The following is a 12,504-nucleotide window of genomic DNA, read 5'->3' as shown; positions in this document are numbered from 1 at the left end:
ATAGTTCACTATTCTATACATTTACTACATTAAATACATTTCTTGTAATTATCATATAAAATAGCGGCCTGCTGTTGACGTCTTACATTGGAAACAATCTTATTTTTGTGTCATATTACATACAAAGATAAATCATACTTAAATAATTATTTATTTATATCTTTTAGACCGCTTTACTGTTATGAAATCACATAAAATTATTCAGTAAATACTTACATTATATACTTACTTGGAATATTAGTGATTGCCCATCTAAATAACAATGGTTTCCATAAGAATAAGGCATTTTACATTATTGCGATTATACCAAAAAGTAAAATTGTGACGCTTATTACAAATGCATCTGCAATGCAAAATGATTTTCAGCAAATTTAATATGACATTTTAATAACTTAAGTAAGTCACAAGCTTAAATTTAAATTTAAATAGATTGATGGCAACCATTGTTATAATTTATATTATTTAATGAAATACTCAGATACATGAAAGTCTGAAAGCTTTTATGGTTATATTAAATCATGTTTTCTTGAAATCTTTGGGTTTTCATCGTATATATACTTATTGTAATATTAATAAATAATAAATAACGATTTCGCTTGTGAAAGTGTAAAAGAAAAATGATTTGGGTTGAAAATGATCCATAGTTTCACCCACATAGTACCAATGACTCTATCTTTGAATCATTTATTGTGTGTGTTTGTTTTAAATATAGGATTGTTTACATATAAAAAAAATTGTTTGAGAAAACAATAGGTACTACCCATCTAATGTATATCTTTGTGAAAAAAAGATATTATGTTGTAAATTAACCCTATTTTTTGTTGACGTTATCTTTTGGCCTTGGGATGTAAAACAGATAACTCGACACGCCATTTTTACGTACCTATACGTAGAAATCTGTTGTAAACAATTAGATGAAGCCTAATATGTTTTTCACGTTCCAGCTTTTCGTATTTTTTGGATGGAAGAATGTTATCCCTTCTATGACTTTGTTCATTATATAGTTTGATGCATTGATGATAATTTCGGATGCCTGTGCCAAAAAAAATAATAAAATTAAGACCTTAGCGACATGTTCAACGGTGGGGAGGTACGTACAAAAGATGCCGTTAACGATTATTACGTGCAATTGAAATCCATTATATCGGATGGAACATTGTGTTGTTGATGCCAGGTAGAGTAGTAGAACTGTTTGCTTCATGTCGGCCGTCTGGTCAGAGAGAAAGAATTAAAGTTTAGTGATAAGTAGGTGAGCGGCTGCTCAAATCACTTCAGTTTGTGCAGAACTGTCGAGCGGTGCGCATGCGTGGACGGCCACAAAACGGCGCGAAAATATTCTCAATCCATCATTAATTCAAACTTAGAACATAAGTTTTTTTATTCAACGTTGTGGCTATCAAGACATTAGCATTTTCGCCAGCGATTATTTATTTAAAGAGTATTTTTAATATAAGGTTTTAATTGTAATACGGACGACGCGTTGAGCTCTCTTTGACCTTTCGCGAGTGTTATTTAATATAATATTTAACGATCGATAATTAATCCGCCAATCGAATCGAACCGGCGGGATGAAGAATTTTATATTGTGGTTTTTTGCTTGGAGTAGTCTGATTTTATCAGGTATGTAAATTATATAATATATTAAATATAATAAACTTTATTGTTCAATAGCAACTAATAATTATTTGAAAACTAAAAACTATTTAATTTATACAAAACTTTTAAAGTGAAAGTATCGTCGGTTAATTAACGAATAAAAAAAAACTAGAAAATCTATAAACTGCATTTTGTATAATTTATTCTTTTGAAACGATGTTTGCATATTCTTCGGCGGTATGCAAATTATATTCGTTGCTAGAAAAAATAACGTGTTTTGGATTAGAAAAAAATAAATGTAAAATAATAAAAAGAAGTAAGACGTCGTTTTCACCAAGCAACAAAATTTAACGAATAAAATAATATGGCGATTGAATTACAGAAAAAGTATAAAAATATAAAATTGTCGGTACGTTCACTTCATTCTTTTCAAGAATTTATGTTTAACACAAAAACAAATGATTTGTAAATAATAATCATTTGTCCAGTCGATAGAATTGTCATAACTTAAATTTTTTGTCAATTTCAAATAAAATAGCCAAAAATGTATAATATGTAAAAACAATGATTATTATTTATCGACAAATACTATTTACAGTTTTTATTATTGTATTGAACTTGCTGTGGAATACAAGAGATACGTACAATTATAATATTTTGTACGTGGTATTTATTTTTATTTCTAAGTTTATAATATTTAAATTTGTTCAAGTTTAAAAAAAATATCATTAAAGCCTGTTGCAGTATAAATTAAGATAATACTTAATGTAAATTTATTATTTATGAATCTCTCTCAAGAAAACCAGTTTTGGTATTGAAAATATATTAAATTAAGCGTTATTACTGCCAAGCTTCTCGAAAAGCTCACAATGAAATGGAAAATATATTTTTTCTTATCTACAATAAAATTATATCGACGATTAATTATTTTTGTTTTTTACAACAGTTTTTGAATGATAGTATATTATTTTAAATGATATGGAGCTTTATAATAAATGTAATATTGTTTTGATTTTAATTTTGCTTAAGATAGCTTAATCTACAACCAATCTAAGATGATGAAAAATATTAATCTTAATATCAATTATTCATACTTTAAAATATATATTTATATTATATGACGGAAATTGACATACTTGAAAAGCACTTGAGATACCGTAGTTATTAAGAAATATCAGCAAGAATGTTACTTTGGTTGATAACTTAGTGACCAGAACACTCACCCGACAAGGAAAATAAGTATGTTTGAATCCCACTCGTCCTAAGATTTTTTCTCTAATAATTGATATGTTTCTAAGTTATGTGATATATACAAAACAAAATAGTAATTATTAGAAATATTCATATAAACTGATAATATATGTATATCCACATTTGTGGACGATCCGTCATAATTATTTCATCTATAGCAGATATAATGAATAAGTCAAATATGCATATTTATTAGATTAAACACAATCACTGCTGAAGTTTTAGTTACATTTTACTTACCACATTTAAATAACACGTTAATTATATCGAATGGCCATCTGCTCTAAGCCGCGCCAGTCGCGGTGTTCTAAATGAGGTAATAAATTGAAATAAAATTACTGATAAATATTATTATATTATAAAAGAAATTATACAAGCCAAAAATTTTTATATTTTAATTTTTTTCGTAACACATCATACGCATAATATCTATTAGAAATATATACAATGAATGGGACTAAAACCATAACCATCGCATTCCGAGCTTTGTGTTTGTCATACGACGGTTATGGGTTCAAGTCCCTTTAGTTGTAAATATTTTTCATTATTGTCCTATAAGTATATTTCTTATATATACGTATAGTATCTTATATATACGTAAAAGTTTTCTAGATTATTATATATTTGAAAAAAAAAATTAGTTATATATTGATCGATGTTGTTTCGAGGGAACAAGAGAGTGAATCAAGTACTATCATATGAATACCTACGTATTATTAATTAGAAAATACAATTCTAGAAATGCAAAAATTTATCATTGGGAAAATTTTACTTAATGCCCAAGTTTCCACTGTAAACCGACATGTATGCAAGTTTAATACCACAGTTTGCTATCGTTATATAGTTTTTTAAGATTTAATGTAGGTACCTACATTCAGAAATTTTACATTCATTCATTACTTGTGACTTATTACTGTTTGACTTTTTAAATCTTAAAATACTTGTGGGTATAACCAATATACCAATTTATTACAAAGCCTGTATTGCGTCCTTACTCTTCTGTTCAGAGATATTTTAGTTAAACCGAGTGCCATACTTTAAGACCACATATCGAATATTTGTTGTGACAGACATACATTATTATTTCATAATTATAAATACAAAAAGTGAAATAGAGTCTCACAAAACACATTATTAGAAAACCATATTTTGGTTCCGGTAATATAATAATATATCAACCTCGACTAAAAAATGTTAACGACCATGCAACTAACTCACATTTCAACCCTATTTTACTGGATTTGATAGTTGATGATAAGTTAAGTACTTAATGAATAAAATTCTTAACAAATGTTAATACCTTCTATTGTTTTTGTTTTGACCGATTTCGCTGTGTTTATCCATTCTCATTCTCAAATAATTGAAATTTATTCGAAAACAAATGATGTACGAAATTAATGTCAACTGATGGATTTTGAGTTGAATTTAAACGACAAATTATTTTGTATATTCACTGTGAATATTGCATTGATAATATAAGTAAGTGTTTGGAATGACTCACATAAAAATACTTCAATGGAATTCTGTTTAAAATACTTTGACTTAAATTCGGTCACGATTTACTGTTACTTCTTAATAGAGTCAAACACTAACAATAAAAAGTTTGTCAGTCAAACAGTTTGACATCATATATTATTATGATACAGATAAGTAGATTGTTATATTGAATCCATGGCAAGGTTGTAATATGTTGGTACATAGTTGAGTAAATAGTAAACTCAATTTATATCGAGCGAAATTCCTTTCATAATTTTGAATTACTATTCAAATCAAAGCTGTCAAACAATAGTAATTTATACAATATATTTATTGGGTATATGATTGATTTAAAGGCATATAAGTACCTATATTAGTAGTAAATAAGTAATCATTCAGAATATAATATAAACAAAACTAAGGAAAAATATGCAAAAAGACTTCATGAGCCATCCTGGAAAATTAATTCAAATTGTTAAATAAATTTTACGTTCTATTTATCATTATTATTCAATTTCTTCTTTTGACTTCATCAATCCTCTATCTTTACAAAATTCTGTCCTCTTTGAGAATTTATCGAGCATTATCTTCTAAATGCGGAAGATTTCTCATCCATTGGAGCTTCCCACCTAAGTCAGAACATTTTTATAATATGTATGGAAGTTCACTGATCCTTATAATAGATTTTACAATGCGTGATTACGCCGGGATTTTCATAACCCTCCGTTATTTACTGGTCCAAATATTAGTCGCAGGATCTTCATTTCAAAATTATATATTAGATCGGCATTTGCCATCAAAAATTTCCATAATTTACCCCCATATAAGGTTTATTGTTTTATCCACTAGTATCTTTGTAATTCTGTGTACAATTACTTCATTATTATTATAATTTAAATGATTAACAATTTATTTTATATGTAAAGCCCTACTATAAAATATGAAAGATTTAATAAGTAGATAATATATGAATGGAACAGTGTACATTGATGTTTTTTTTTTAATTTGTGAGAACAATCACGTACATACACAAAATATGACATTGTTTATAATATAAAACTATTATCTCTAAAATGAATAATAATTAATCAGCAAAATTTTTACATCAATTTTATGAAGTATTTTTTGTTTTATTTATCATTTAGGTACCAATCTACATAATAGAATAATACATATTATTTAAAGTTTTGTTGTTATTATTCTTGTGTACTTCTATTTAGTTACCTAGTCATCTATTTTGTGTATGTAATAATGTAGGCTCCTATTTATTGTAAATAATATAATATTGTTCGTAGTTTGTTATTATGTATAGCACAGTAGGTATTAGTTTATGGCGCGTAATTATTTTTGAAACACTTAAATACTAAAAATAAATAAACCTCTCACAAAAAAACTCAGACAAAAAACACAAAGTGTGATGGAAAAATACTCATCTCTAATGTTAAAAGCAAAAACATTTTAAATGATTCATTATAAATAATTAACTGAGCAAAAAAGGAACAAGTATGCAAATTGATTGTTGAAATTATAATGAGGAACTCAGACAGTTTGCACAAAAACAAATATCTTTTTACGCTATGTCAGATTGGAAACAATTAAATCTTATGATAGGATTAACAATTGCTTCTTATTTAATTGGCCTGTGAATGTAGACAGCCGTTTAAAGGTTTTGTGTAGGATATATGCGTGTTAAAAGATTAAGTTATTAATTATTAATATCTTACGTATATCAATCAGTAAAAATAATTGTTAGGTTCTGTGCATATTTGTATTGCATCTTCTAGGTATCCAGGTATTACTTACTGCAGATAGGGTCTTTCAAAATGATCTACGGTAGATTAAAGCAATTACATCTATAGATTCACCAGTATAAGTTGTCCGCTGAGTGAGGGCGCCACATGCTAACATTGACATATCATTTAATACGTTTTATACTGTATGAGCTTATATCTAAATTCGAACACCTGACGATTTATGATGGTATATCTATATCTATAACCATGACCATGGTGAATCGACCAGATAAGTGATATAAACTGACATCACACATTTGTTTAAGTATTAAAAAAGTCGCCTGCGGCGTAATGTTACTTCGAATTTATTAACATTTTAAAATGTACGATGCAATTTAAAAATATATCGATATTCGATAATTGAAGTAGACGTAGGTATTCAAAAATAAAAAAAAAAGCGCTAAAAATACACTTCATTATATCGAACACCATTTTGGAAAACGCTACTGTAGAGCATCACACTGGCTTTAACCTTAGCGATAAGTAAGGGGGCCCGTCATAGATCCTAGACCGGGTGACTTAGGTCTTAAACAATAATTATGATTTTGTTATTTAATCAAATCAAATAATTATTGTTATATGTTAGAAACATATTATTGTAATTATTGATGTGCATTAATATGTAGCTAAAGAATCTGGAAACAATCAAACACAAGACCATGTCTTAGAACCTTTAGAATAGAAAGGAGATTAAAACAATAGATTAAATTATTCGTCTAGAAAGCGTTATAATAAAGATATATATTATTGTATCATGTATTTGGTTTCAATTATAAAGTTTTCACTTATTTTTACTATCTAATGAGTGAAACAAATTTATGCTTTATCTTTATACCATGCACTATTAGCGCGCATACATAGACTGGATAAAAAACCGAATTGAATTTGAAATATACCATATTTAGGGTAACTTCATATGGATATTATGTAAATTGTGTGAATTTGTACATGAACTATTATGAAAACGAATTACCAATATAATTATTCATATTTTCTGCAAGTAGTTGGGTGTGTACACCCTTTTATTAATTGCATATTCTCGCCCAAAGGTAGATAATTAACCAAGGCTACTTTTTTTGTAGAAACATAAGAATGACGTTTTCCTTCAAATCGACTGAAAACGTGTATATTAAGTTATCATTATTTATTAATTACCATCGGTAATCAAATTGAACATGTTAAACTTCCGATAAACGAATATTTTACACATTTCTATAGACATTTTGATTATAATTTGCATATACTGCTAAATTCTCAGAAATAACTTAAATTAATTATATGCATGATACTATAGGTATGATGATTTAAAAATGACATATAGGGTTAATACTGTATGCAAAAGAAAAAGGAGAAAAATCACCGCTTCTTGGTAGAGCCAAAAGAAAATATTTAATTTTCCAATCTTTGTACGGGAACTATGCAAATATGTATGATGATTAATTATGATGTATTATAAGTTCGACTAGCCTACTAAAGACAAGTCGGTGCATTGAATTGCAAGTTAGGATGGTAGTGCTAGTTATTAAACATTTTCGAATGCAATGAAAAAACCTATTCGCTGTGAATGAAGATGTTTGATTGTATATTTCGTTCAAATCAATAATTAATGTATTACCATGTATGAAACAACCATCATTTTGTACAAGCAGTTTACGAAATTGCATTTGAAGTATGAGCAATAACTAGAAAAACGATCGAAATTTACAGTTTCGTTTCACAAACTGACTATTATAATAGAGGAGGCAGTGGCTCCTATATTATAATAGTGGCAGTGAAGGTAGGCTGTTAAGATCTGACATAAATCGTTTACATTAAACTTTGTCAGGCATACCTATTTGTTTTCATTGAACTAATAAAACAAATTTCGGATGGTGCTGGTTAGTTTTTCAAAATCGATTAAACGGTACTAGCCAAACCATAATAGTTTACACCTATCTGACAGTGCAAAGTTTTTCATTCACACTTATTTGTTTTCATTGAACGAAGCATAGGTAGGTACATAATATCACAGATAGGAGTAGGTAAGATTTTTTAAAATTAATTAAGCCCCGCCTAAACCAAACCATAAAAGATAATCGTTTCGTATCTTTGACAACGATTGTCAAAAAAAATGTGCTATTGGATTTATTGCAAATAATTTGTATATATATATCGATAAGTTTGTAAATTTATAGTAGTTTTATAAGATTTTATCACTATCCAAAATTTACTATAAAAAATTATTGGTACCTAAATATAGTAAAAAAATAATCTTTTTAAGGTATTTTCCAATTATAATGATTTAACAGAACATTACAAATTAAAACACATGAATGACAATATTGAATGAAATAAATATTGATATTTGGTATAACAGTAAGATCTAAGATACTTTTTTCAAGTATAATTTCAAAATTAAAGATTACAAGATGTTTTATTAAGTATATTCATGGTTAGTAAATAGTACTTTAATTAAATGTTTGTAAATAGTAACTGGCAGGCCGAGAATAATTAGATTTTAATTAGGTTCAGAAACTCGCCGCAGAAGTTGCCCAAGCCCTAGGCTTTTACTTAATAATTACCCAAAAATAATTGATCTAGTATTTACTTTTAGTGTAACAAATGGCACTCATTTAACATTTGTGCACGAACATTACTCATTAGATCGTCACAGTTTTGTTTTAAATTCATAATACAGAAATTATTATGCTTGCACTGCGGCTTGCTTTTCTTGCTTGCCCGAGCGTTGAAATTATTATTCAACAAATTCTACTCTAAATAATATACTCGTAATTATAACTTGGAAAATTTATTTAACCAACTTTAAATTTTACAGAAACAAATAATGCTCCTGTAACACTGTATTGTCTGTGTTCAGATAGTTACAGCTTCATGAAATTCAAAGTCGAAACAGTTAAACAAATTACCCGCACTTAAAATGTGTATAGTTACAAGATATACTTCAGCTGAGGCACGGTCTAAAACGATCGTGACTACGCAACGCACAGATTATGCAAACGACGCATGACGAATAAAACATAATTTGTCATAAAAATTCAACATGCGTCCATTTAATGTTATATTAATTGTTATTTAAGTAATAATAATAATTTATTCATTGACATGTTTTGTTTTTCGAGTAAATACGTAACATTTTTAGTCATCTTTACACGATTTAAGAATTAATTCTGCCGACGCCATCACAAAACAAGTTGACGTGCGAACAGGTCGACTATCGTTCTCCGACTGGCAACGCATGCAAAATTACGTCCCACCTATTGCTGAAAATTATTTGGCGTTTCACTGCAGTATGCTCTTAATAAAATGTTATCAAACAAGAATATGCACTAAAAATATAAGAAAGTCATGTCAGGAGAAGATTAGGTACTCAGGCTTGTGATTAAGTTAACTAAGTATATCTTATTTTGCATTGTAGATTCATTTCTAGCAATAAAGTAAACACGTGAAAAGGTGTATATTAAATACACCATAAAACACATAAATAAACCATACTTTAATTTAATTAAATAATTATATTACATCAGTGAATATCACAAATTATATATTATATTATTAATACTGTCGACCGAGGGTACTTGATAAAATTTGAATTTAAATTCTAATGGATTGGATGGAATGGACCAAGTGCCTGAAGATGAAAAAAGGTGACACCCGGGTCCCAAAAACGACTCAAATGTAATAGTACAAAACTTAAATCCATTAGAATAATGTATGTCTAAGACATTCTCAATATTATTACATAAAACATAAATAATATGTACATAAAAGTATACTTAATAATATAAATAAAGTATACTTATAAGTAAAGATGTGGGAAAACCGAGTGAGTAACTAATTATTAAATTATTAAAAAAACGCCTACATAAACTCACTTTCACGCTAGTGGAACATATTGATATCTGACCGATTTGGTTAAGCACATTTTTGTTAACAATAACTCATGCTCCGAATTTCTTCAATAGTAATATAAAATGCACACGATATATATTATTATAAAACTTTAAAAACAAAATATAATTTATTAAACAAATTTAAGCTATATATTTAATTGTATGCATTATACACTATATATATTATATTTCAGTATAAACCTACTTATTTCATGACTCAATTAAAATTCTAGTGACAATAGTTTTCTACCGAAGTCATATTATGATATATTTACTATAATCACTATGTTCAATAAAATTTATCTTAACTGGCAATATTTTATAGAATAGTTTCAAGGTAATAACTATTTCAATATAGGAAAGTAACTGACCACACCAAAGTGTCTGGGTGAGATAGTTTCGAGTTTTTTTTATTAGTCATTTGCTCAAACCATTGAGTCGGTGCACTGAATGTATGATCAGTGGGATTCGAAATCTTAACCCACTGATTAAGAGACTAGCATGTCGACTATTAATTAACTATTATAGGTGCACAGTGGTCGTGTCGAAACGCAAGGATGTCGATACAGGTAGGTATACATTGAATTACTGACCTAGCAGTTATTTTATTGTATGGCGTGGAATCAGAACCACCTGTAATATGGAAACACGGCCAATGATCTGATCTGAGTACGGAGTGGTGCCGAAGAATGCTTACGGCGCTAGAAGATTGGAATTCGATTCTCGGATGGACGATGGACCACGGCGATAGCTCGCTGCGCTTATGGACTGGTTTCTCAGTAATGCGGCATATATTAACTGTACATCGTTTGATACTGAACTGTTGGCTCGTGAAACATCGGCAGTAAACACTTAAAATTAAAAAAAAAAATAACTTAATTAGAACTGAGTACTTAATAATGTGTGTCAATTTTTAAAATTAAAAATTCAAAACGTTCTTAATATAAAAAATATCGTAATCAGAAGATACAAAGAAATAGAAAAGATTAGATGAAAGTATACAGTTTAATAATATATTAAATGACTATCACCCAAGTGGAATAATTATATCGATATCCGAAGCGTTTTGGGTGAAAACGGATATTGCCCGCCCAATTCGCATTACAAATGACTGGTAAGATCAGCACCTTGAGAGAATAAACAACTGATGTTCTAAGATCAGGGATCCACATGTCAATATTACCATATAAGAATAATAAAATTATACTAAGACAATTTTATTTGTCACAAATGTTTTTTTTCTTATTAATTTTCTACGGTAGTCTTCTAATTTGGAGTGAATTTTTGCCGCGTAGAATTCAAATAAAACTTAAATCAAGCATGTAAGAATATTTCAGAGTTATTTAAAAATGTAAAAAAAATACTATTTGATAATCTGTTATGTCAGCACTGAAGGACATAATCTATGATGTTGATGTATTTTTATTGGTTAAATCGTTCGTTCCGCTTACGATTTCGTCTTTTATTTTAAAACTATGTTGGTAGGTACATTGATTCAATTTCACATTTTTCGTATGAATAAATGAATAAATCTTAAAAACTTTTAGACAAGAAATTTCCATTGTGCATTAAAGTAAATTGAAAAACTGTTGTAGTTTATTGAGTTATATTCATTTTTACTATAAAATAAATAATATAAATAAGGGATAATGATTATTATAAATCGTACGTTTACGTAATAAAGCGTAGAATAATGCAATATTTTCAAAAGGTTGGTGACGACTGCGCCACATATTTTATAGCAAGAACTGTATCAATCAAAATAAAAATTCTCTAAACTAGTGACCGAGAGAAAATAGCCGACATGAATAGTTTAAGCAAAAGCTATACCTATCTACACTCAGGTCTCCCTATTATGTATTCGATTGTACGTACAGAATGAATGTCGAAATTAGTATCGAGATAAATTGTTTTTCATCATAATATTGTCACCATCATCATCAGCTTAGATACCTACATCTATTGCTAAACGAAGGCCACTCCAGGCGAGTACCATTCATTTTGGCCCTATGCGTTACTAAGTATTATATTGTGATACGTCCGTATTGGATAAAATATTTTTTCGGAAATTTTCCCTTATTTGCACTGCGTATAGCTCATTTATTTGATGGTAATTATGTATTTGAAAATGAATAGTAATATGTGATATATGTACATATAGTTGTATTTTACAGGTTTCAGATATGATAGTATTATAATTGTACGTTTATACCTATGCGTGTACAATACGTACCTAGGTATTTAATAACGCCGATATTTGGACATTTTACTTAGTAAAATTAATTTAATCTTAAATATAATAATAAGAGTGCTTTTTATATAATATCTACAAGCACGAAGGTACATGGTTGCTATATCGGTCCCGTGCAGTTTTGTTTCAGGACAAGGAAGTATGGCACTAAATTTTTTTCATCCTGGCACGTTTATAGCGTCATGGAAGGCGGCCGTGCACAAACGGTGTTACATGCTAGACTCAGAACATGGGACAAGCATATGGT

The 12,504-nt window shown here is 28.5% G+C and overlaps 1 protein-coding gene across 1 annotated transcript in view; it reads left to right on the top strand.

The window, feature by feature from the left end:
* Window positions 1-1,237: 1,237 nt before the first annotated feature.
* LOC147067370 (protein Skeletor, isoforms D/E-like) overlaps window positions 1,238-12,504 on the top strand; it is a 91,675-nt gene continuing 80,408 nt past the window's right edge. The window contains exon 1 of the mRNA XM_085954271.1: window positions 1,238-1,620. Coding sequence (XP_085810397.1) covers window positions 1,569-1,620 — 52 coding nt within the window. The 5' untranslated portion in view covers window positions 1,238-1,568. The remainder of the gene's footprint in view (window positions 1,621-12,504) is intronic.

This window comes from Rhyacophila brunnea, unplaced genomic scaffold (genome assembly GCF_057557595.1).
Source record: "Rhyacophila brunnea isolate RB1 unplaced genomic scaffold, BYU_Rbru_1.0 scaffold_4, whole genome shotgun sequence".
Classification (NCBI taxonomy): Eukaryota; Metazoa; Arthropoda; class Insecta; order Trichoptera; family Rhyacophilidae; genus Rhyacophila; species Rhyacophila brunnea.
This window is presented reverse-complemented; position numbering and strand designations above follow the sequence as displayed.